Source organism: Vitis riparia, chromosome 18 (assembly GCF_004353265.1).
Source record: "Vitis riparia cultivar Riparia Gloire de Montpellier isolate 1030 chromosome 18, EGFV_Vit.rip_1.0, whole genome shotgun sequence".
In the NCBI taxonomy this organism is placed as follows: domain Eukaryota; kingdom Viridiplantae; phylum Streptophyta; class Magnoliopsida; order Vitales; family Vitaceae; genus Vitis; species Vitis riparia.
The window spans coordinates 36992133-37019348 of record NC_048448.1 but is presented as its reverse complement, the minus strand read 5'-3'; the positions used below and the strand labels follow the sequence as shown (position 1 = coordinate 37019348).

At 36.5% G+C, this 27216-nt stretch overlaps 1 protein-coding gene and 1 pseudogene across 3 annotated transcripts in view; both read left to right on the top strand.

Annotated features, from left to right (window-relative positions):
* Nucleotides 1–945: 945 nt before the first annotated feature.
* Nucleotides 946–2867, top strand: LOC117906636 (annotated as a pseudogene).
* Nucleotides 2868–7082: 4215 nt separating this feature from the next.
* The window catches only part of LOC117906633 (disease resistance protein RPV1-like), a 58527-nt gene continuing 38393 nt past the window's right edge, over nt 7083–27216 (top strand). For all 3 annotated transcript variants that reach the window (XM_034819748.1, XM_034819747.1, XM_034819746.1), the window contains exons 1-5: nt 7083–7631; nt 8584–9682; nt 9819–10097; nt 10188–10290; nt 10369–11147. In XM_034819748.1, the coding sequence (XP_034675639.1) occupies nt 7144–7631; nt 8584–9682; nt 9819–10097; nt 10188–10290; nt 10369–11147 (2748 nt within the window). In that variant the 5' untranslated portion in view covers nt 7083–7143. The remainder of the gene's footprint in view (nt 7632–8583; nt 9683–9818; nt 10098–10187; nt 10291–10368; nt 11148–27216) is intronic.

Below are 27216 nucleotides of genomic sequence, written 5' to 3'. Positions count from 1 at the left end.
TCTCATATGATCACATGGTGTGAAATCAGCTTCACATGACTGCCTCAACAAATAATTTTAGTATATACATGTATATATGTATAGGATCATTGAGATGAGATGGGGGTCAAAATATGTTACTAAACATAGGAAACATGCAGCTGATGGTTGCAATACATGTGGGCCGTTGATGACATGGCTGTCTGCAGCCTCTCAAGATTTAAAAATGGCCCTCGAATAACTCCCACATTCCCTGAAAAAGATTTAAAAATGGTACTTCAGCCATCTCATATGGTCACATGAGTTTTGAACTAAAGCTTTTTAATATATATATTAGTCCATTGCAAAGTACATATTAAGATATTATATTTATTTGATCATATGCCCAAATTAAGTCCATGTTCTAGTCATGTGACACTTTCCATGTGTTGATTCATCATTGTGAAGGTAGGTTGGCCTCGCACCATGTGAGTGTGATAGATAAAGTAACAACTTCTGAAGGAAATATGAGGTTATCCAGGGGCGCGCAGTTTTTTTAATTTCTTGGTAGGCTGCACATGGCTTTGTCATTAACAGCCCACATGGATTGCAGCCATCAGCAGCATATTTGCTATATTTAGCAACAAATTTTGAGCCTCATCTTAAGGAATTTCGGTTAAATCTTTAATTATTACTGCCTTAACAATTCCATGTTCTCTTCATCTAACTTTTAACCAACACTTTCAACTACCATATCTTCTTCCTCTAATTTTTCATTCTTCACAATCTCACTCTACTGATTATACACCTCCCAATTTTCCTCATGATTTCACATGGAATATGACGCAGCCTCTCCTCTGCTAAAAGCATTCCTAAATTAGCAAATTCCTCTCTCCATTTTTTTTGCTGTAAATAAGCAGCAAACTCAACACAAGTGCTTCATGTCCAGACCAACAAGAAGTCCTAAAACAAAACCCAGTTACTACAATGGCCTGCTTCAGTAGAATCAATTCCTTTTCAGTGCTTTTCCTACTCGTTGCCCTAGCTTGTGAAGCTAGAGTACTTCTTCAATCTTCGGGATTTGTTCAAATTCGAAATACTCAATTCATTGTCAATGGTTCCCCTTTCTTCTTCAACGGGTTTAACTCATACTGGATGATGAACGTGGCTGCAGATCCAAGCCAAAGGAGTAAAGTGTCGGATGTTTTTAGCCTCGCTGCAGCTGCACGGCTGAGTGTCTGTAGGACATGGGCATTCAACGATGGAGGCACCCAAGCTCTTCAAATATCTCCTGGAGTTTATGATGAGCGTGTCTTTCAGGTTCCAACATCTCCAGAAATCCCTTTTTTTTTTTTTTGGTGCATTTATGTATAGATTTAATTTACTAATTCCTTTGATACATATGACAACAAATATTCAGGGCCTTGACTTTGTGATCTCGGAAGCAAGAAAGAATGGAGTCCGCTTGATTTTGAGTTTGAGCAACAACTACAAAGACTTTGGAGGAAGGCCTCAGTGCGTGAATTGGGCTAGAAATGCTGGTGCTCCAGTGAACAGTGATGATGATTTTTACGTTAATGAAGTCGTCAAAGGCTACTATAAGAACCACGTTAAGGTACAAATTATAAATACCTAACATATATTTGCTGAGGAGTCTGGCCGGCATTGTTTTTCGTAATGACTTGATTCCGATACTAATTTTGGCTTAATTTCTTGCAGAGAGTGCTAACAAGGATCAATACAATCACCCGAGTTGCTTACAAAGATGACCCCACAATCATGGCATGGGAACTGATAAACGAGCCACGCTGCCAAGTTGATTACTCTGGAAAAACCCTAAATGTGAGCCTTGACACACCCCCATAACATTAGTTGGTAGCCTTTTGGTGCACATGTTTATAATTATCGAGAAGTGCTTCCTTAAACTAATCACAATTTTCAATATGACGGGGATGGATTCAAGAAATGGCAGGCTTTGTAAAATCCATTGACAGCAATCACTTGTTGACAGTAGGCATGGAAGGATTCTATGGAGATTCAATGCCAGAAAAGAAGGCAATAAACCCTGGTTACCAAGTTGGCACAGATTTTATCAGCAATCATCTTATTAAGGAGATTGATTTCTCAACCATACATGCATATCCTGATACTTGGTAAGTAATACATTCTGATTACTTCTCGCTACCAATTATAATTATAAGTTTACTAAGAACATGCATGTTGAAGTTAACATCTTGTATGCCTGATTTCCAATAGGCTGTCTGGGAAGGATGACAGCTCACAGATGGCTTTCATGCTAAGATGGATGCGAGCCATTTGACCGACTCAGAGACAATAATAAAGAAGCCAATGGTTTTTTCTGAATTTGGGAAATCGAGTAAAGACCCGGGATGTAGTCCAAGTGCAAGGGATTCATTTTTGAATGCTGTTTATACCAACATCTACAACTTTGCAAGAAGTGGAGGAATTGGTGAGGCTTGGTTTGGCAACTCATGGCCGAGGGGATGCAGTCATGTGATGATGGGTATGAGATTGTTCTGTCTCACAATCCTTCAACAAGCAGCGTCATTACTCAACAATCTTATAAAATGGCAGCCCTTGATCGGGTATAAATATATAGGACATGAGAAGTTATTATCAAGCGCAAGTTACTATCAAGCACGCATATAGAGTACTTGTATTGAAGCAGCAGGCTGAAAGCACTTGGAGAGAGTGTTAGCATTAGAATTTAGTGCTTATGAACTAGGACTTTATAAACACAACCTGATGTACTTAGCCATTGATTATTTCAAGATTAGTTTCAATCAAAATTGTTGTTGTTTTTTATCCTCATACATATTGGTTCCATAGCTGTTTACTACTGTATCCTTTTTGGTTCATTCGAAATATAAGAAATCGGGTTTTCATTTAGTTAACTAAGCCAATCTGGCCAATGGTTTACTATGATGAAAGGAATCAATTAGAGACATATTATAATATTTTTGCTTATTCCCTGTCCATTTTCAGTAATGGGCAAGGTTTTAGCATAGTTATTGATACCAAATTAAGTAATAACCACTATGTTGAGGAATATCCCATTATAGTAGTATCGTTGTCAAGTAAGATTTGAAGTTCATTTTCTCTCATTTACTTGTCTATTATCAATGCATGCACGCTTAATTTTTGGTGATAGCCTTTCATTTGTATTTCATGGACTGATCAAAGCTTTCACGTCTCCGTTAATTCATTCCTATGCCCACATGCACACTCCACTAGACAGTCCATCAAAAGGGCCTTGAATCTTCAATTTCCAAACATGAAGGTATGATGATTTCAATAAAAAATAAAGACGGCCAGATTATAAGCTAGTTAAATCAATAATCATCCTAAGTGAGAAGATCATTTCAAGGGTAAAAGGGAAGACTTAAGGCCCTCTTTCCTCAACCTAAATAACTACTTGAAAGACATAAAAGCAAGATTAAATTTAGGAACAAAAGCAAAGTGTGGGAAAATGAACATCGAAATTCTCAAAGGAAATGACTTCAATTAAGTTATTGCAAAGAAATCCAAAATTTCCTCCCCCGGGCGAAGAAGAAAAAGAAGAAAAAGAATTACTGCAAAAAATAGGGCATGTTTGGTGAATGTTTTCAAAAAGGGAGAACAAAAAACACACAAAATGTGTTTGATAAAAAAGTGTTTTTTGTTCTTATGTGTTCTTCATGTTTTCTAAAGCCCGGTTTTCAAAATACAAAAAAATGGTGTTTTTTTGTGTTTTTGTCAATGTTCTAAAAAGAAAAAAAATAAGATGTTATTCATTTTTTCAATCAGTGTTCTTAAGTGTTCTCATATCTTCACAGTGAAGGAAAATTTTTTACCCTATAAGGGAAAATCAGAAAATGGGAAAATAAAAAAATGGGTCAAACAAAAATTCAACCAAAAACTCAACATTATTCAACAATTTTTATTTTTTATTTTTGGACATTTCTATTTCAATATTTTTTGGATATTTCAAAGCCAAAACCTTCATAAATTCTAGGATTTCCCAGAAACTAAACAAAACATAAACAATAACACAAAAGACCAAAAATGCAAAAAATAAAAAGAACAAAAAAATTAATACAAAAACTGAAACCCTAATTAGGAATCTTTACAATAATCACAATCTGGATTTTGGCCTCAATGAGTAATGTTTTGATCTTAGAAGAGTGTAATAGTTCAACCATCATGAATAAAAATTTGGATGTTGGAAGAGAAACGGAGACAAGGAGAAAGGTAAACAAAGAATAGGAGCAGAAGAAAAATGGAGGAAAGAAGGAGAGAAAGGAGAACAGGTTTCAGTCCCAATATATATATATATATATATATATATATATATATATATATATATATATATATATATATATATATATATATATATATATATATATATATATTTATATATATATATATATATATATAATAAGTAAAATAGTGAAAATTAATAAATTTTTATAAATAAATTAGTTTGATTTACTTTTAAAATTTTTTTATCTTTTATATAATTATTAAATATAAAATGAAATTTAATTTTAAATAAAATTATAAATATTTTTAAACAAAAATTGTCATAAATATGTCATTATTAATTAATTTTTAATATTATTAATTACATTTAAAATAGAAAAAAATACATCATCTATTTCTAAATATAATGCATTACTATTTGATATCATATATTTTATCTTCATAAAATCCAATAATTGATATTTACCAATTTATAATATTTTGATTATATAATTTATCGACTATTGAAATCAAACATATTTATATATGTTTACAAATAATCCTTTATTTGAAAAAATTAAAATAATGCATAAAATTTTCAAAATGAAACATTTTTATTTTTTAAAAAATATGAATGTAAAAATTATTTATATATTTATGATATCAATTAGTTAAAGAAAATACTCAACTTTAAAAAACAAAACCAATTATTATTATTTTTTATTTATTTATTTTTTATTAATCGAGAAGAGTTACGAGAAAAACATTCAATTAAAAAAATAGAATCAACTTTTAAAGATGTACGTCTTGGGCGGCCAAAGCTGGACTGTAACAGACAGCTGCAAGGGGCTAAGGCTAGGAGCAGCTGCGCTGTTGCCCGGTTATGGGATACCGTGTTTTATTAGATTATTTTAATACAATGGGCTATGGAGGTAGATATGTAAATACATTTAGATGGAAATATAACTTTTATTATTTTGTTTTAAAACATAGGTTATGATAAACATAAAACTTTATTTTGATATATAATTGATGAAATGTTATTCAAATATGATTAGTTATTATTATCACTATTATCATTATTATTATTATTACTGAAAATAACTAATTTTATATTCCATGAATTGAATAATTATAGTGATGTTTTAATTTATAATTAATAAAATGTTGAAAAGATTTTAATTTCATCATGATTTGTCAATTTTAAAAAAAAACATATTAATAAATGTGATTAATATCTTTATTTTTATAATTTATAAAGTGATTTTTAATAAAATGACTGGATGACTTAAATTCTCATTTGTATAAAGATTTGTTTGAATTTGTTACGACCTTTTATCATATTCTACATTTTAAAGGAAAATGAAATCAATTATTAATTAATTTAAAACTTTAATCTATTTTATAAAATTAAAGTTTTAAAATTTTAAACAAACCTAAATATGTTATAAATCAATAAAAAATAAAGTCCTAAACTAAGATTTAAAAATTACTAAAATCAAGATTGGAATGCACCTAATCCCTCCCAAATGTCTCTTGTATAAAAAAATTAATAATAAAAAAAAACTAATAATCGATATAATCATAACGAACCATAAATGCATAATAAGTTGTTAAAGGATGTATGAAGACAATTTTAAATGAGATGTGTTAAAAAAAAAAAATAGAGGATTTTTTTTGCAACCTATTTCACTAAAACATAAAACTAATATTATTACTTTTTTTTTTTAAAGTTGGAACTTAGGAATGACAAGAAGAAGACAAGAAGGACGGAGTAAGATTTTCGACAAAGTTACAATTAAAAACCATGAAAGGGTTACCTAGATCAGTCAATAAAAATGTCTTTATTTTTTGTGAGCTCTTTATTTCTTCCTATTAATGATCTTAAAATTAAGTATTTTCTAAAAGGGCAAAAATACCAACTTAACACTCACATTTTTCCTTTTTAAACCATAGAAAGACTTCTCTTTAACCATCCTCACGATAATAATAATAATAAAAGATATTAAAGTAAAAAAAGATAAGACTGTTGGGATACAATTGCCAAGAAACACACGTTCTTTTGAAATTCAGGGTTGTCTATTCTTTCAAAAGATATCCACTCTCATTACAACACTTTTATGATAAAGGTACTTTTGAATTTTAGGGCAATTGGTTTAGTCTATTCTTTTTAAAGGTACCCACCTTCCCACTCATTACTATGATGACCTATAAATTAGTGGGATTTAAGTACAATATTTATTTATATGCTTCTATTAATAATAAAGTCATCTGCAAAATATGAAAGGCTGTGAAAATTTAAATTTCGAGTTTTGAGCATGGTCTTTCTTCCTTAGAATTAGAATTTCATGAAGGTTTTGTGCTTCTTTCTACTCTTCAAGATCAAAATTTTCTTTACCTTTTATCATATGACTTATCATATTTTTCTATCTACAAAAACCAAGCTTATAATTACAAAGTTGTTAGCTTTACCTGACATATTAACTTCATAAACCTTTATTTTCTACTATAATATTGCTCACTATGGAAAAGACAAAAATTAATTGAATAACTTTAATTTAATGTGCGTTCACACGACATTATGACCTAAGTAAAGACCACATGTATTCGATCATTTTTTATATTTTATATTTTATATTTTAGAAATTAATTGGAAATAAAAGAAAAGAACAGCTGTAAACTGCAGAGACAAGCCTGTCGGCCATTGTTGACTGTCAAAAAGAGAAAAGTGAGAGTAAAATGTATAAGAAAAGAGTGGAGGGAAATAATTGAGGTAGGGCCTTGAGTCATGTGAACCAGCTAGAGGGATACAGCTAAGAATAAAAACAATTGAGAAAGAAAAGGCAACATCCCACCACCAACATCCATACTCCTATAAGGCTAAGGGAATCAACCCACTAAATACCCAAAGACCCTTATTTTTCTTTCAATTTCTGTTCAACCATGGCCTCTTCTTCTTCCACTTCTCATTCTCAATGGAGTTACGATGTGTTTTTGAGTTTTAGAGGTGAAGATACTCGCATAAAATTCACTGATCATCTCTACAAGGCTTTGATAAATAGTGGTTTTAGAACCTTTAGAGATAATGAAGAACTTCCAAGGGGAGAAGAGATTGCACCAGAGCTCTTAAAAGCTATTGAGGAATCAAGGAGTGCCATTGTTGTCTTCTCAGAAACCTATGCTCGTTCCAAATGGTGTCTGGAAGAGCTTGTCAAGATCATGAAATGCAAAGAGGAAAGGGAAAAAATGGTAGTTATCCCAATTTTCTATCATGTGGATCCGTCTGAAGTGCGGAACCAAACTGAGATTTACGGAGAAGCATTTACCCATCATGAGAAGAATGCAGATGAGGAGAGAAAGGAAAAGATAAGGAAATGGAAGACTGCCCTGAGGCAAGCAAGCAATCTAGCCGGATATGATGCGACGAACAGGTAATTGTAACTTCTCTTCATTTGTCATTTGAAGTACTCTCCTTTTCTCTGTCTGCTGATATAAAAAATATTTATATCATTTTTATAATTTTTAAAGCTAAGTGAGTTTTAAAATTTTTAAAATTTTTATAATTTTTATTCATTTTTATTATTTATAAAATAAAGATCTGTTCATTAAAATTTTAAACTTGATACCATAATATTATAATTTCTTAAAAACAAAATTCTATTTTATTGATTCATAAAGAATATACTAAATTATTTTAGGTTAAAATTGATGTAAATTTGTTTTCTTAATTCATTCATGCAATAGAATTAAAATTATAAATAAAATATTTTTAATTAATTCATAAGTTATTTTTTATTAAACGGTTTTCAAAAATTTTTGTTCATGCAGCTAGAGACAAAAATAAATGCAAAATACAACATATGGAACAGCAAGGGACATTTATCTAAATAAACGGTGAGAGAAAGTCATGCAAGTATAGAAGATAGTAATGTTGACCATCTAATCAGTAGTAAAATTATTAGATTAAAAAGCTTGGATGCAGACTAGCAGTTGATCCTATGATGGAATCCCTTATCAAAATAGGGTAGTAATGTTCTAGACAAGTCAACTTTATTTTGAACCTTCCAAAAGATTGAATAGTATAAGCTAACACAAAAATATTTTAGTTTTTTTTTTTTCCACTTTTGATAATGCAATTCATATTTTACATTTTCTTTCCCTATTGCTTTCATATATATGAGCAATTATATAAAATAATGAAACTGTACTCATATGTAATTTGATAGATGTGGTTTATTTTATTTAATTTAAATTCCTTTTAGCCCTTCTAAGTTATAGTTGGAAAACTAGGCATCATTAAATTTATTTCATATAATTTATTGTTTTTTGCAACTCATCCTAATGCGCCAGTACACATGTCCCATTATGCTTTGCAATTGGCAGGTATGAATCAGAGCTTATTGATGAAATTATTGAGAACGTCCCTAGAAGCTTCCCTAAGACTTTAGACGTTAACGAGAACATTGTTGGAATGGATTCTCGTTTGGAAAGACTAATATCATTGTTAAAGATTGAGTTGAATGATGTTCGCATGGTTGGGGTTTATGGGCTTGGTGGAATCGGTAAAACTACCATCATCAATGCTCTTTATAACAAAATTTCATATCAATTTGAAAGTGTTAGCTTGCTCACAGATGTCAGAAAAGAATCCACAGAAAATTCTGGTCTTCTTAAGTTACAACAACAACTTCTTAATGATACTCTAAGGACAACGAGGAAAATAGTTTTAGGGAATGTTCATGAAGGTATCAAAGAAATAAGGGACAAGCTTTCCTCAAAAAAGGTTCTTGTTTTTCTGGATGATGTAGATGAGCTGACACAATTAGAATACTTGATTGGAAAGCATAATTGGTTTGGTCCAGGAAGTAGAATCATCATTACCACTAGGAAAAAAGATTTGCTAACTAGGCATGGAGTGAATGATATGTATGAAGTTGAGAAATTCAATTTTCAGGAAGCTCTTCAACTTTTTTGTGGTTATGCCTTTAAACAACATCATCCGAAGGAAGGTTATGGAGATCTCTCTCATCAAGTAGTACAATATGCTGATGGTCTTCCATTAGCACTTAAAGTTTTGGGTTCTCTATTACTTGGAAAGAGACTACCCGATTGGAAAAGCGAATTGCGGAAGCTGGAAAAGGTGCCTAACATGGAAATTGTAAAAGTGCTTAAAATAAGTTTTGATGGATTGGATTATACACAAAGGATGATATTTCTCGACATTGCATGTTTCTTTAGAGGAGGTGATGTGAAAAGAGTTTCAAGAATATTGGATGCTTCCGAATTCAATGCGGAAAGTGGAATAAATGCCCTCGTTGATAGGTGTTTCATAACCATTTCACAGGACAACAGAATAGATATGCATGATTTGTTAGCCCAAATGGGCAAGGGCATTGTTGATCAAGAATGTCCTAATGAGCCAGGAGAGAGGAGCAGATTATGGAGACATACAGATATTTATCGAGTATTAAAAAGAAATACGGTAAGATATATATATATATATATATATATATATATATATAGAAAATATGTTTTGTTCAAGACGTTATTTATCTTTATCACCTTAGTAAGGATTTATATGTATTGTGCTTTTCTAATTTTATACTCTTATTATCTAGGGGACTGAAAAAATCGAAGGGATATCCCTTCATGTGGACAAATCAGAACAGATACAGTTTCCATCCAAAGCTTTCGAAAGGATGCATAGACTTAGATTGCTTTCCATCTCCCACAATCACGTACAACTCTCTGAAGATTTTGTATTTCCGTATGACTTGACATGCCTTAGATGGGATGGATATTCTTTAGAATCTCTACCATCAAACTTTCATGCAGACAATCTTGTTTCCCTCAGATTGGGCAATAGTAACATAAAACTACTTTGGAAAGGAAACATGGTATGATTATTATTTATTTGTGCTTTTATTTTATAATATTTTAAAGTTTTTTAAAATTGATTTATTAATAGAAATTCTATTTTGTTCCAGTGTCTTAGAAATTTAAGGTACATCAATCTCAGCGATTCACAACAACTCATTGAGCTACCAAATTTCTCAAACGTGCCAAATTTGGAGGAACTAATTCTTTCAGGTTGTATAATTTTACTTAAGGTTCACACACATATATGAGTGTTATTAAACTAACTTTTTTTTTCCTTGAATTTTATAGGGTGTGTAAGCCTTGAGAGTCTTCCTGGGGACATTCATGAGTCGAAACACCTTTTAACTCTTCGTTGCATTGGTTGTTCAAAACTAGCTAGTTTTCCAAAAATCAAGAGCAATATTGGAAAACTAGAGGAGCTTTGTTTAGATGAAACAGCTATAAAAGAGCTACCATCATCGATTGAACTTCTAGAAGGCCTTCGCTACTTGAATTTGGATAATTGTAAAAACCTTGAGGGTCTCCCGAACAGCATTTGTAATTTGAGATTTCTTGTTGTTCTAAGTCTTAAAGGCTGCTCAAAACTTGACAGATTGCCAGAGGACTTGGAGAGAATGCCATGTCTAGAGGTTCTTTATTTAAATTCGCTTAGTTGTCAATTGCCTTCTCTGTCAGGTTTATCTCTCTTAAGGGAACTATATTTAGATCAATGCAATCTAACACCAGGAGTAATAAAGAGTGATAACTGCTTGAACACATTGAAAGAATTAAGTCTAGGAAATTGCAATCTAAATGGAGGAGTGTTCCATTGTATTTTCCATCTATCCTCACTGGAAGTATTAAATCTAATTCGGTGCAGTCCAGAGGAAGGAGGAACCCTCAGTGACATACTTGTGGGTATCAGTCAACTCTCTAACCTTAGAGCCCTTGACTTGAGTCACTGCAAGAAGCTTTCACAAATTCCAGAGCTTCCTTCAAGTCTGCGACTGTTAGATTGTCACAGCTCAATTGGGATCTCATTGCCACCTATGCATTCTCTGGTGAATTGCCTCAAATCAGCAAGTCAGGTATGATTTTCTTGTGTTAGCTTGCAATATTTGTATAAATTGTATGTATTCCTGTATGTTGGCATATTTAGGGTAGAAATTGCATTTTCCATGTAAATTAACTAGCATAGATATTGTATGATATATAATGCTAGTTATTTTGTTAGCTTCTTATGAATTTGATGGAGCAAATGGGGTTGGAAATATGGTGAGTCGGGAGGAGCTACTGCCTGCCATCTCACAAGTGTTTCCTGTATAGCCCTGGAGTGAATGGAGTTGATTATATAAGACCATTTGTTTTCACTGGTGGAGGGAATTGAGCTTGAAAATGGGATTGAAAGGATAAGCTACTTGTTCCAGGTTGCTAACAGAAGTCCTGGTTTGCTAGAGCTAGGCAACCGAGAACCAGGAACTCAATCCAAGTCTTTTGATAGGATTTCACTACTGCAGATTGGAGTTCACAGGTAATGTGAGTGAAAGACTGGAGTGAGTGATTTGAGAAGCATTTTTCATGAAAGAGTTGAAACAATGGGAATCATCTAGGACATATTTTTCTAGACCATAGAAACAAATGGCCAGAAGCGAAAAAACATTTGTTGAGTTAGTTGGATGCTCCTCCACCTTGAAATTTGCATGACAATAGGCCAATAAGGGTGTGCCTTATGTCCCTTGGCACTAAGTTGGTTCTACTCTCATTTCAAAAAGGAAGAGTAAGTGAAACTCTTGGTGGGAGATTTTGAAATGTGAGCTTTACCTTAATTGAGATTCTAAGAGTGAATTTGAAGTTACAATTTGAGTTCTCTGAATCTACATGAAGATGTTGCTACAAGTGAAAACATCTTCTTATTTTGGTTCTCTGAATCTATATGAAGAAGAAGTTGCTTTGCAAATAGAATTTTTGTTTTCTAGTTTTTGGAGATCACTTCAATGAGATAATGAAGGTGATTTCTGTTGTAATGTAATTAGTAGAGCAGAAGAAAACTCGTGGTAATTGAAGAGAGTTGAAGGAGGCTATGGTGAGAGATTGGTGGTGAGCACATGATGGGCCGTATTGAAGCATATCAAAAAGAGGTGTGGATTGAAGAAATAATCACTTTGAGGATTCCTTAAGGGGATTGGTGATTGATCTTGGAGGACTTGTAGGCAAAACTGGATTTATATTCATAGTGGATTTGCAACAACAAAGGCACCCACTGTTATTTATTTATTTATTTATTTTCCTTTCTCCACTTAGAGATTTTTTATGTTATATCTTGTTCAATATTTGTGTGCTTGTTCCCTTATAGGTTTCCTGGAGTGGATAGCCTCCAGTTAAGGGTTGGTGGGTTTTTTTGTTTCTTTTGGTTTTTTTTTGTTGAGAGGTCTTCGTCGCCTCGTATACTCCCTGTATGCTTTGCGGTGCTTTGCCTTTTGCTAATATATGAGTTTACTTATCGAAAAAAAAAAAAAATATTTGTGTGCTTGTTTGCTGAGATTTCATTAGAGACATTTTAGTCTATGACCTTGTGCTAATCACGCAATCACATTCATGTGCATATGTTATTTGATAATCTAAAAGAGATCTCAAGTTCATTGCACACTCTCTTAAAAACTCATAAATAGTGTCAAAACATGTTTGCTCATGGTCTCAATATGGATAAACTATATTCTCTTAAGATGGAAATTCTCTGAGAAGGAACCTCTATAGGTAGACCTCCATACTTCAAAGGAGATAATTATACTCACTCCAAGGTACAACTGATATACTTCCTGAAAATGAAGTCTAATAGAGATTGGAGTTCTGTTCAATTTTGTTGATATCCTGATAAGGTGCTAAATAGAGATTGGATGTATATCCACTAGGGTAGGAAAAACTATGTAAAGTTGGGATAGGTGAAGTAATGAATTTCAAATGATCACAACAAAATTATTTTCTTAATATATTATTGAAATCATGGACATTGTGAATGCTAACTTTCAATCTATGTAGGCCTCTACCTGATTCCAAGGTTACTCGAAAAACTGTTAAGATCCCCTTTGATCGTTTTAGACCTAAGGTCATAACAATAGAGGAATGGAACACTGTTGATTCAATAAAGCCAGATGAGATAGTTGGCTTCCTTCAATTGGAGATGACTCCAAGTGTTCCTAAGAAAAAGAAACATTAATATTGCACTAGGAGTAGATAAACATGCTTCTAAATCAGAATAGGAATAAAAAAGGACCAATATTGGAAATTTATAGGCTTGATAAAGTTTCAAAAAGTTCAAAAAACTTCCAGAAACAAAGGATAACCTATTTGATTAAACAAGGGAAAAGAAATGTGATAAAAAGATTAAAAAGCACAAAAAAGATCTAGTTGATTCAAAGTTTCTACCGTGTAAAGAATGGTCACTTTCTTGAATGTCAAAGGATAAGGTCATAGAAGTAATTTGGTATGATTTTGATGAAGAATGTACAAATTTCATTGCATCAAGTTGCTAGAAACATGCATAAACATAATTATGATTTATTGTCACATGACATTGATGATATTTGTGTCTTTTGAGCACGATGAGCCTGACGAAATTGTTGATATACTTGTTACCTTCTATATCACTTTGCAATGAAAAGAAAAATGTTAAATTTGAAACTGATCTTGAATCTGAAAATTTTGAAGGTTCATCTCATGATACAACATATTTGGAAGAAAAGTTGTCTTTTGAGATTGCCAAGGAAGCCTTAAGATGAAAATTGTGAAAGTTGGATGAGAATAAAAGAAGTATGAGAGAAGACTCCCTTGCTTGAAAAAAAATCTCTTACCTTGAAAATGAGCAAGGTACCTTGTTAAAAAATTTGAATGTTTTACAATCTGATTATGAGTCACGTAAATTCAAAGAAAGTCTGATCTAGCTCCATTCCTTTGTCCATAAAAGAAGTTGAATGTATGCCAAGGTTATTCTTCAATACTTAGCCAAACTTAATGCTCAAGTAAAATGAAAAGTAAATTAAAGAAAATATTGCAAGATCATCATAAAGCTTGCAAGACTAAGAAAATCCAACAATAAAACCCCAAACTTAGTGCAAAGTTTTAGATCCTTAAAGGTTAAGGCTTTGTTTAGGAATTTTTTTTGAAAATAATTCTTAAAAAACGGTTATTGAAAAAAGTTCTCAAAAATAGGTTTTTTTTTTTTTTTTTTTTGATAGGTAAAAAGAAATATATTAAACAAAAAGAGGAAACACCAAACTAGTGCCCTTTAAGTATACAGGGAGTATACAAAAGCAACCCACATACTCTAAACCAAGAAAGGGGAAAGAAACGACAACCCCTACCCTTACTTAGAGCCTAGCCACTCAAAAAAGTTAACAAGAGAACAAGGGCTCAAAACTATAAACACCCTAACCCAAGACCAAAGATTACATACAAAAGAACATTTCAACCTTTGGAGTGAAAACACCTCATTCCCAAAAGCTAATAAATTTCTTTCCTTCCATATTGACCAAAATATAGATAAATGAGTCATTTGCCACGCCTTTTTACGGGTTTTTCCCACAAACGCTCCATGCCAACCAAGGAGAGTTTCCTTAACTAAACCAGAGAGAACCTAAGTCACACCAAAGAGGGAAAAAAGAAGATTCCACAATGCCCGCGTCTTAACACAATGAAGTAAAAGGTGATCCACCCTTTCTGCTTCAGAAAGGCAAAGAAAACATCTATTTGCCAAAGAGTACCCCCTCCAATGGAGTTGCTCCAAAGTTAAGATTTTGCCTTAGGATGCTTCCCGAGCGAAGAAAGTTACCTTAGGAGGCACATACGCTCTCCAAATACTAGTCCTCCACTTCTAGATGCTGTCCATACCACCTTATCCTCGTCCTCCCTTTACACCCTAAAGGCTTGGATTTTTAGCATAAACTGCTCCACCATCTCAATCTCCCAATCATTAAGCGCCCTTGAGAAAAGAGGGGTCCAACCATCCTCTACACCATCTGGTTTCCACACATCTGATACCCAAACATCTTTAGCCTAGGAAATGGCAAATAAAGAAAGGAAGGACTCGCAAAGAGGCTCATCTCCATACTACTTATCCTTCCAGGATCTCACTTTCCTACCATTGCCCACGCGATAGACTAAACTGCTATACATACCCAACCACTCCTTTCTAATAGCTTTCCAAAGCCCTACACCATGCCTCCCACTTACGGCCCGAGTACACCATCCCCCCTCCTTTACATCATATTTGTGACCGATCGCTTGCTTCCACAAAGCCTCACTTTCAATGGCAAAGCGCCAATTCCACTTACCCAAGAGAGCTTTATTCATCAAAGCTAAATTTCTCACACCCAAATCACCTTTCTTTCTTTCCAGACAAACCAAGTTCCACCTAACAAGATGTGACCTTTGTTCAAGAGCTCCTTCCCCCCACAGGAAGTCCCTTTGAATCTTCTCCAACCTTAGCCTTACTTTTCTGGGCAAAAAGAAGAGAGACATGAAGTAAATCGGCAAACTAGAAAGTGCTTCATATTAGGGTGAGTCTTCCCCCTTTTGATATATGCTGTCTCTTCCATATAGTCAGCCTTTTTCGAAACCTCTCTTCAACACTATCCCATACCACCTCTAATTTGAAGGGTGCCCCCAAAGGCAGGCCCAAATAACAAGAAGGCAGACCACCCACTTTATAGCCCAACTCCAAAGCCAAATCTTCTATATCTTTTACCCTCCCCATCGGAATAAGCTCACTCTTCTCCAAGTTAGCTCTCAACCATGAGCAAGCCTCAAACCACATGGGAAGCCAGCTTAGATGCGTCAATTGATCCTGAGACTCCTCACAAAACACCAAGGTGTCATCCGCAAAAAGCAAGTGAGATATCAGAATCCCCTCTCCACCCCGTCTCTTATCCTCCACCCTGATATAAAGCCCCCACTAATGGCCCTTCTCAATAAGCAACTAAATACCTCAATAACTATCACGAACAGATAAGGGGATAAGGGGTCTCTTTGTCTCAAACCCTTTGAACTTTGGAAAAACTCGGAGGGAGAACCATCTATAAGAACAGAGAATCTTACAGTAGAGATACACCACTCCATCCACTTAATCCATCTCTCACCAAAGCCCATTTTTTTTAGCATTGCCAACACGAACTTTTAGCAGACATGATCATAGGCCTTCTCTATATCCAATTTGCACATCACACCCCCTTGACTGCTTTTCAACTTAGAATCCGCAGCCTCATTTGCAATTAAAACTGCATCAAGTATTTGTCTACCCTTCACAAAGGCATTTTGGGTTCCGAAATCACTTTTCCCATTACCTTCTTGATTCTATTTGCCAACACTTGGCCAACAACTTGTAAAGGCTCCACAAGGCTAATCGGTCTGAAATCTGGACTAAAACCAAGATGGTGACATTTAGAGATTTTAGAAATCTACCCCTTTCATGAAATTCTCTAAAAAAGCCTATAATCTCAACCTTCACCACATCACACCAAAAAAGCCAAAATGCCATGGTAAAACTATGCGGCCCTAGGGCTTTGTATTTGCTTAGATCTGAAAGAGCTGCAAACACCACTTCCTTCGAAAAAGGATTCTCCAACCCCTCAGCCTCACTTCTATCTAACCTATAAAGGATGGTTGTAGACCCTCAATTTTGTCCCTTTAGCACACGCCTTTAAGTTCGTTTTCAGTACTCCACAATAGTTCCTTGGTGGCCCATGGCTACTCATACCACTTACCTTTTTTCTGAGTCACCTCGGAGATTTTGGTTGAGGGATTATTTGATCCCTTATTGTGACCCTTGGCAGCCCTAATTTAGACTTAGGCTTTTCGTTCATTTTTAGGATAGCTTTTAGATACACTTGGCCCATTAGGCACTTTTAGACTCACTTTTTGTATGACTTGCATGACCCGCATAGGATTGACTATTTTATTCAATTATTTTGTTTTACTTTATTTATTTTTTATTTTATTTTAATCTTTGATAGGTTGTAAGATTGCTAACTCTTTTTGTTTTTTTATTCTCTCTATTTTCGTTTTTTTAATTGTTTGATAAGAGAATAGGGGCTGCTATTCAACTCTCACTAAGGTATGTGCACTCAAAAAGGTAAGAGAAATATTTTGTGAGGAAAAAGGAATTAATGTGGCTGCATACATATGGAAAGAGAAGACCCTGCATGAGTGGAGATGAGCATTCTGATTTTTTTAAAAAGGAAGGGAAATAGAAGAAAGGAAAGGGGGATTCTCTTGAGCAGATGGAGTTTGAGAGGCTGATACGGGTATAAGGAGAAAGGGAAAAGAAGAGGAGAGAAGAGAGGATCGTCTGAAAGGAGGCATAGAGAGGGGATTGGCAGCACGCACTGAGAGGAGAGAGAGATAGGAATTCTAGTGATTTTTGGGGGGATTGTCTTGAGGAGAAGCACAAAGGGAGAGGGAAGGACTGGCAGCACGAGTCCTCATCTCATTGGAAGCCGAGCAATTCTTCTCAAAGATTGGTTCTTTCAGGTATGGTTATGTGAAATTTGCATCCTCTCATCTCTATATGATCCTAAATATTATTCTGCAAGTCCCGGTGTTATCTTATTGATTGTTGTGGAGATTTGGGACTGATCTCTCTCTTGCTGAGTATATTTGAGCATGAGCATGCTCTGTTTTGGTTTCTACTTTTAGTCTTTTTTAATCTCTCTTGTTAATGGCTGATGAATGGGATTGTCATTGATATTGATATCCAAGAATCATTCTCTTATTCTCTGATATCCCCACTTTTTTTTAAGCCCATTGACAAAACAATGGAATGTGGCTTTGTTTGGACTTACTTTTTGCCTATCTTTCTTTTTTTTTTCTTTCCTGGAGTTTTTTTTTTCCGTTTCTCTGTTCCAATTTGTATATTTTCCTATTTTTCTGGCACTCCTCCCTTGCTGCACGACAGTTTGCGCATCGACTGGGTATTCTCTGTCATTGTTTTCTATTGTGCGATCTGGGTCTCATTTAAGGGCGATGTTGTTGACGTAATCCTCTTGAGAGCTGAAGGACGAAACAAAGAAAAGAAAGAGGGGAACTGGTAGAGGACGTTTTTTGAGTTTTTGGTGGATCCTAAGGTTCTTAGATTCAGTTTTGAGAGGGAGCTGTCGGATGCAAGGGCCTGTGGACGAGACGGATTATGATATTCAGACCAATACGGTGAGAAAACAGGCCATCAGCTGAAAAGGGAAGTCGGAAAGCTTATATTAGGGCAGAATCTGGGACCTGTAACGTGTGCTCCACTCCTTGCTCATCTTGCATGCATTTTAACCAAGCTCTCATGGGGTCAAAGTCTGATGAATCTTCTGATGAAAACTGCCGGGGAAATGCTGTTAGCCAGTATTCTGTTAATGATGTGCAACCTCCTTTTAAGAGTAGAACATGTGATAACTTACAAAATACTGCCAGTGAGATAAGTAATCTAGTCAGTGCTAATTCAAGTCATGATTCATTCTCTGAAAATGCTCAAAGTCAAGCAGCATTGGATGCGTCTGAAGATGTTGAGATGCTTCCAAGTGAAAATATTGTAGAGGATCACCTTGCTTCGAAACCAAAATGTGTTTCTGATCAAAGAAGCCTTCCAAATAAGTATGATGATCCAAAGGGTTTAAAAGTGCATGATGATAACATCTCATGTATTATTGAGAATAAAGATGAAAAGACCAGTTATAATACTGACAGAAAATGTAGTGCAGGTTCAGTTAGTAGTGTTTGTCAAGAGGGATTTGGAAAGACTGTTCATTTTCAAACTGCCTCAGGCAGTCATGATGTCAGTGATATGAAAAAGAGCCATAATAACAGTGGGCAAGTGAGTTGTTATACTCAAGATTCTATTCAGAAGGTGCCTCCTAGTTTATCAACACCTTCAGAGGTTCCTTCCCTAAAAGATATTGATATTGGCACTGGCTCACAGGGCAGTGGATTGCCTTCCTGCAACCCAAAAGTTAAGGATTTGGAAGAGGATTTCTCTTCTCATCTCAAGGAAGAATTGCCCGAGTGCTCAATGGGGCATATGAATTCATCATCGACAAAAGAGGCAACACTGAATGCTGTATCTGGTGAGAAATCTGCTGGATATGACTCTGTTGATACTATTGCAAATAGTAAAACTAGTTTTATTGGAGGCAGTTCTGTGGTTTCAATTGAAGTTCATACAGACTTAGAAGTAGAGACTGACAAGGATGGTAAGGACAGGCCGACTGAAGCATTGAAATGTGTAGACCAAGATGAGGAGGTCAAGAAGTGCAATGAATTGCCTAAGTTGCCTGATATTGAGAAACCTTCTTTGCAATCTCAGCTTGTGGATGAGAGTGATGAATCAGACGTTGTGGAACATGATGTCAAAGTTTGTGATATCTGTGGAGATGCAGGTCGGGAGGATTTACTTGCTATTTGTAGTAGATGCAGTGATGGTGCTGAGCACACCTATTGCATGCGAGAAATGCTGGATAAAGTTCTAGAAGGTAATTGGATGTGTGAAGAATGCAGGTTTGAGAAGGAAATTGAAAACCAGAAGCAAGTGAAAGTTGAAATGGAGGGTACTGAGAAAAATCAACTTTCTGGACAAGCAAATGCTGTAAATGCTGTAAATGCTGATGTACTTGTGAAGTTGGATACAAAAGATTCGGATGTTGAGGGAAACAATACCCACAAAGTTGTTTCAGGTACACAAGTCTCTGGTAAGAGACATGCTGAGAATACAGAAGTTGGTCCAGTGGTGAAAAGGCAGGCTGTTGAACTAAGCTCGGGATCGCCAAAGTCATCTAGCCCTAGCAGAATAGCTGCATTATCTCGGAATGGTTCATTCAAGAATTCAGATAAGGGGAAAGTTAGGCCAGTCCATCAAACGCCTTCTACCACACACTCCAGTGATATTCCGGAAACTGCACGATCTCCAACTGCAGGTCCACGACTTACACCTCGTGGTGCTTTGTTAAAGTCTAATTCTTTCAGCACTTCAAACACAAAACCAAAAGTGAAACCTGTAGAGGAAGTTCTTCCTGAAAAGCAGAAGAGGGTTAGGGAACCTGCTTCCCTTGATATGAAGGAGGGTGTTAGTAAAATGATGGGAAAATCCATGTCATTTAAATCCTCAGGCCGTTTAAATGCTACTGAATCAAAAGTTAAAATGCTCTCCCCTAATTTTTCTCATGTTCAGAATCCAAAAGGATTAAAACAGGCTATAGAACGAAACTCATTTGATAGGAAGAATTCGTTTAAATCAGAACGTACATTGGGTAGTTCAGCAATGGCTGGTTCTAGTGTTTCTACACCAAAGCCTGATCAAAAACCTGCATCTCGTGGCGAATCTGTTTCAGTTTCTTCTATAAGCAATAACCGTGATTCGAAGGCTGTGCAGTCTGATGGGAAATTAACTTCTTCAAAGCCAACTTGCCATCCAAGTCGTAAAGGTTCAGAAATTCCAGTTACTTTAGGTGAAGTTAAGAGGCAGTCTTCTTCATCTACCAATGGAACATGCAGTTCCTCTGAACAAAAGCCTAACTGTGGAAGAATCAGAAGGTATAATTAAAGAAGAAATCAAAGGACCATCTGAATTAGTGTCTGGGTGCAACCATCAAGGTGTTGAAGCAGTTATTGAATATGAAATTAATGTTATGCAGACTGCCACAGCAGGAAAATCAGAAGAGCAACATCAGGAAACATCCAAAACATTGCTTTCTGAAGAACAGGACCATGGAATTACAACCATAATTGGGTACTCAGAAGATGGAAAGGCTAAGGAAGGTGAAATTTCTGGATTGGTACTTGAACTCAATGAGAACATACAGCAAATTAATCCGATTGAACCATCAAAAGAAGAATGCATTACTCTAGATGAAGTATCACAGTTAGAGCATCAAGAAAATGCGTCTGCAATAAAATACTCAGATTCTCCAACAGAAAGTGACAAGGTCATGGAGCTGTCAGAAGAGGTGCCTGAGGGAGCTGAGAAAGCTACAGAAGAAAGTGAAAACATCAAAGAACTGATCATAGAGAGAGAGAGAGAGATCAAGGAATTTCCTGCAGTATCCATTGAAGATGAATCAATTGACAAGGAGCAACATTCTGAGACAGTATCCAATGAGAATCCTAGCGCAACAGATTCAGAAGTGCAAACTGAAAAAGCGAACCTAGAGGTTGAGGAAGATTTCAGCAAAGACCCTGAAGGATCTCCCGTTATAAAAGCAATGGAAGAAGAGATGCTACAGAAACAGGGTAGTGAGAAGAAAGCGGACGTCTCCAGCTCTGTATCTGGAATATCAGAAGAAATTAAGGAGGAAGTCATAGAAGACGCGGACACTTGCTCTAACAATATTGATACTGCATCTGAAAAAGAGGAAACAGAACAGACAAGCTTGCAGGAAGCTCAGCTGGATGACAAGCATATAAAGATCATTGAGACTAGTTCAGAAGATAAGACATTGCAAACAAACACCGCAACTGAAACTAGTCCACATGGTGAAGAAGTTGACAGAGTTAAGCTTGAAGAAACCTCTGAAGGGGTGTCTCAACTTCCAGCTATTGCATGTGAGAACAGAAACAAGGAGAGTGAAATTCTGGAAAAGCCACATGTAGATGAAGTTGAAGCAATTGAAGGAGCTTCTGAAACAATATCTGAGTCCAGAGAACAATGTGTTGAAGAAAATGATGGAACACAGAAAAGCCTAATTGTGGAAGAATCAGAAGAACGTATAATTAAAGAAGAAATCAAAGGACCATCTGATACGGTATCTGAATGCACATATCAAAGTTTTGAAGCAATTATTGAAGATGAGATCACTGCTGATCAAACTATAGAAGCAGAAAATCCAGAAGAGCAACTTCAGGAAATGTCTACTGCATTAATTTCTGAGGAACAGGAGCATGGAATCAGCACCATAACTACAAAGTTGGACTATGAGAGCACAGTGGAAGATGAGACCCCACAATATGAGAATCAAGAGGATTCTCTTGGCACAAAGATGACAGAAGAGAGAAGAAACCTTCAGGAGGAACAAGAGGATAGAGGAGCTTGGTGTATTCTTGGCAGCCACTTTCAAAAGTCCAGAAATGCAAGATCCATCAGAAAATCTCTAGCTTACTGCCCATTTGCCTTCACACACGCGACTAAGTTGCTGAATCTTTTGACTGAGGATTAATTTCTTATTATGGGCAATTTGATACGCCTGATGAATGAGGAGTCATCCGAGGAACTGGACATCTGAAAATCAATTAAGACGCGAGCATTCAGTCGAAGAGATTTGTTTGTGAGCAAGTTGACAATAGAAATAGAATTCAGATGTTAAGATAAGAGAATCTATCTCTACACATTCCCAAACCAGATGTGGACCCAGAATTCATAGAAAGTTATTACATGTTGGAGTCATGCCATCCGTCAGGACATATCTGCAGCCAATGAATCTTCGCATGAGATTTTGGAATTTAAACTCAGAAATATGGAGAATGAAGATCTTGAAAGAAGAAGCAGGACCAGATTTTTAGGGGGGACAATATAGTTTCTTGAAGAGGAGCTTTGCCAGATTTTTGAAAGGACTCACAGCTGATTTTCACAACATCATGGCTGTAGATAAATCAGAGAATACCTTGGCTGCATCTTGAAAGAGATAAAGTGATTGCCAAATGATGCTTTAGTTTAGATGAAGATGTCTTTCTATTGCATTTAAAGGATGGTTTCTCCCCTGAAACACCGTTTATTTATGTGGGGTCTCTCAAGGTTAAAATAGATGCAAGTGAACGGAAAAAGTTGCACAGAGACTGTTGGAGGATTTCAATTGTGCACCAACACTCTTACCTCATGACCTGCATAAAAGTCTTATCAGGGTTTCTCAAGTGAGCGCGTGCTTTGAAATGAATATGGCCAGCTCTACTCCAGACGTGCCAGCAATGCACAGAGGCCTCTTCATACAACCATCAGCAATCCAGCAACAGCTAAACCTCCCAAGCTCCAGTCCATCATGGCTATCTCGCTGCACACACTTTCTCCTCTATTTACTTCTTTGATTGGGAACTTACTGTTTTAAATTGAATTTTGAAACCATTGTTCAATTGAATATTCCCAGCTTTGAAAAAAATCCATCTTAGGAGCATCTAGGTATAAAATCCCAATTTTAACATGCTATTTGCTGCCATTTTCCTTCGGGCATGCACTTTCACTGTTTTATCTGATTTTTAACTATTTTTCATGGTTTTCTCGATTTTTCAATAAGCATGAACAAACTTCATGATTCCAAACAATGGAATTCATTGAATCGATTCGTGCAAAAGTAATATGGACTTTGGTGGGGGGTCCTACATTCTTGATATCTTCACTAATATTGATTTTAAAGATGATTGTTTGGTATTTAATTGATTTTGATTCCTCTTGGAGATATGCTTGAATTTGTTTTATATTTGTTATTGGGTTAACCTTGATTCCCATAGAGGAGTATTAGCTTGCTATCCAGGTACGCTCTCTTCTCATCTATTTTCTAGAACTCTATGGACTTGTATGCCATTGATGACCATATCCATATTTGACGTGATTCTTGGATGTCTTGATATATGCCTGATTTGCTTGAATAAAACAAATGTTGTGTGCTACATTTCTACACTAACTTTTATGTTTTATGATAGCGCTTGAAGAGCGGTTCAGGTACGCACCCTAACTCTCCTTTATTGCAATTTGATTGTGTTTGGCATGCCATTCTCTAAAATCACTAAGCCTATCTAGGTATCTATAATTAACTGATTAATTGCCACACTTCCCTTAATTTTGTCAGTAGAGACCTTTAAAGGGCTTAGAGGGGTGCTACCTCTTAAAGGTACCTTCCCAATAGGTAACCTGATCCCCGGACTTGGACTCGGGTTTTTCAAAGACATGCTTTTTCCAAAAATTATGGAGTCACATTTTAGGGTTTTCTTTCTTGTTTTATTTTCCCTTTAAAATAAAAATAAAATAAGTGGCGACTCCAACTTTTCTAAAATTAATTTTTCACATAATCAAAAGCGAGTCTCGCCGATCTAGTGGGGACGCACGTGAAAAATGCGGGTCCACCCATCGATACTAGGGCGCCACCCTTTATCTTTTGAGTACAGTTTTTGAAACACCCCCACCACACTGTTTTTTAAATTATTTTCCTTTGAGTGTCAATAGCCATTAACTTTCAACTTGGACAACCAGATTCTTCTATTATGAGCATTCGCCAACCTATGAAAAAATCTGGTATTATTGTCTCCCCTCCCGCTTCAGCCACAACTTCCTAGACTTTTGTCTCCAAAAAATCTCTTCTCTCATCTCCCAAGACTTGTAGGACTCTTGCTCCATTTCTTGCTTCACACTCTTTTATATTTAAAGCTGCACATTTCTTTTTTTCATCCCAATACTCAACCGGCATAGGAGCTTCACCCTTTTTAGTCTCAATGAGCCCAAACTCTTCTTTATTCCAAATCTTCAGAATATTTTTAAGAGTCCCCAATTTAGCATCTAAAATGTAGTTGGATGTCCCTGTAAATTTTAAACTCCCCTACCATGTCTTCATCTTGTCTTTGAAACCCTCCTCCTCCAGCCACATATTCTCAAATCTAAAAGGGGAAGGTCCCTTCGTCAACCCTCCTCCTTTTAGAAGGATCGGGAAATGATCTGAGACAGGTCTGGGGAGAATTCCCTGCATGGCCCCATTGAACAGATTATCCTTGTTGTTCGTTAATAAGAACTAGTCAAGCCTAGACTGGGCCTGGTTTTTCAAGCCTCCTCTCCAAGTAAACGAGCCCCCCGTCAAAGGAAAATCCCTCAACTCCAAATCTTCTATCACTTCTGAGAATCTCCTGATTGAAGCAATAAGCCCACCTCTTCTACTACGCTCTTTTGGAAACCTTACCAAATTGAAATCCCCTCCTACACAACAAGGGTCACTCCATAACCCTTTAATTGACCCTAGTTCCTCCCAGAAATCCTCTCTATCTCTATTGCATACCGGCCCATACACTCCAGTGAACACCCACACTACACCATCCATGCAATTCTTAAACCAACGCCAAATTAAGAAAACCCCTTTTTCCTAGCCAACCAGCTCCACCAGTCTATTGTCCCAGAACACCAGAATACCACTAGCTGCACCCCTAGGATTGATTGCTTTCCATTCTAGATTTCTTCCCAAGCCTAGACTACGAACAAGCCCTGTAGTCATTTCTTTAATTTTAGTTTCCTGTAAACAAACCAAGTCCACTCTTTGGGATTTAATGACTGACTTGATAATCTTCCTTTTATCCCTGTCATTAGCCTCTCTAACAGTCCACTCCAACTTCTTGAGTTCCTTATTGGATTTTGAAGATTTTAAACTTGTCTTCCTAGTCACCCCTTTCTTACCCTTTTACTCAATTTTCCCTATCATTCTCCTTAAGAAGTACAAAATTTCCTTTTCGAAGCCTTTCGTCGGCATACCCAAGCAGCGACTAAACATCGCAAGATGGCTTGAACTCCACCCTTCATCACATCCCCCTTCTTCTAGGTGACAGACACTCCTTTTCTCAAAAGGACTCGTAAAGTCCGACCCCATCGGGACAAGTGCTAACCCATTCACTCTCTTAGCATCAACCGAGTCCCAAGAAGGCTCACTCCAGCCTCATAAAGTCAGCTCAGCTCTATTCCGCACCACACTCGGTGGAAACTGACCCAACTCCCATTCCGTTCCATAACTAAACCCCTTCGACACCCCTACAACTTCGGTGTGGCCCCAGAAAGAAGAAGAGGAGGATTCCCGAAGCCATAAAAAAGAAGAAAAATTGGGAATAACATAATACCTGGAAGCCTCCTCCATTAGAGCCTTGTCAATGACCCTCCGACGATGCGGCAGCAACTCCGCGGTGACTGCAACTTCAACAGCCAAGAGCTCCGCATCCGTCCCCTAACACCCCCTGCGGGAATAGATGGAGCCCTAGCCGAGGAGGGACGCTCCAAAAAGCCTGTGCCAACCTTATTAAAAGTGGGCTTAGGAGACCTACCCAAGCCCGCCTCTTCAAGGCTAACGAACAATGGGCCTTTGGCCCAAACCACTTCACCACTTAAGCCCAAACAACCATTCCCTTTGAAAGCCTTCCCATTTTCTTTTATGGACCTAGACCCACGGCAAGAAAAGTCCATATCAGCTACACTAGGCAGCTTACCCTTTGCAACCATTACAACTGTTGCCTTCCTTTTCCTTCTGCCACACACAACCTGCGCCCTATCCCCCAAGACTGCATATCAATTTGAAAATTTTGAACATATTGCACGCTAACTTCGGCATGTGTTTCACCCCCAACCTCATCCCTGATCTCCCATCTCTCATCTTCAAACTAGGCGAACCTTGCCACTACCTCTGAGAACCATGGGGGAGTTTGCCACTTGTGAAGTTCCTGGTCTAAACTTCCCAAAGGCTCTCAGCAAGATACGAGCCCACATCAACTCGGAGGAGAAAGCAGTTTCCTTATCCACAGCTATGAAACACCCACATCTCTCTCCAATACTCTGGAACACCTCTCTACTCCAAAGGGAAGTGGAAGTCCGACAACTTTCACCCACACTTCCTTAGGGTGGCTCCCATTTCTAAAACACCCCACTTCAGGTCCCCATTTCTGCAGGTAAAACTCTCTCTTCTTAAGACATATCTACTACCCCTTAAAAGCACCAAATCCGCTTCGACTTTTATCTTCAAATTCGAACAACACAAGGGCTCCACCCAAATTGGAGATTTTTAAACCTCCCTTGAGAGACCACCTTTCACACGCCCACTCCTTCAATAAGGACAAAGAAGGGACGACCTCGACACTATCACCAAAGCATCCTACTAAGCAATGACTAAACTGCTCTTCCCTATTGAGCAGGTCACGATCCCCAACATGCACTCACAATGCATCCCTTAATTCCCCTGCCTCCTTTCTCACGACTTCTGCATACACTCCTTTCCCTTTATCTTTTCCTTTGACCATATATCCATTCTTTTCAGAGTTGGAAGTACCCAGATCACCTTTGCTCAAAGCTGGAGTAGAAGCTCCAAGGGCCCTTAACTTCTAAGCCAGCAGAAACCACCCTCCTACTAAGCCTTTACCTTCTGGAAACACTAGACAAAACCTCTTAGCTTCCAAATCCCTCATCGAGCATAG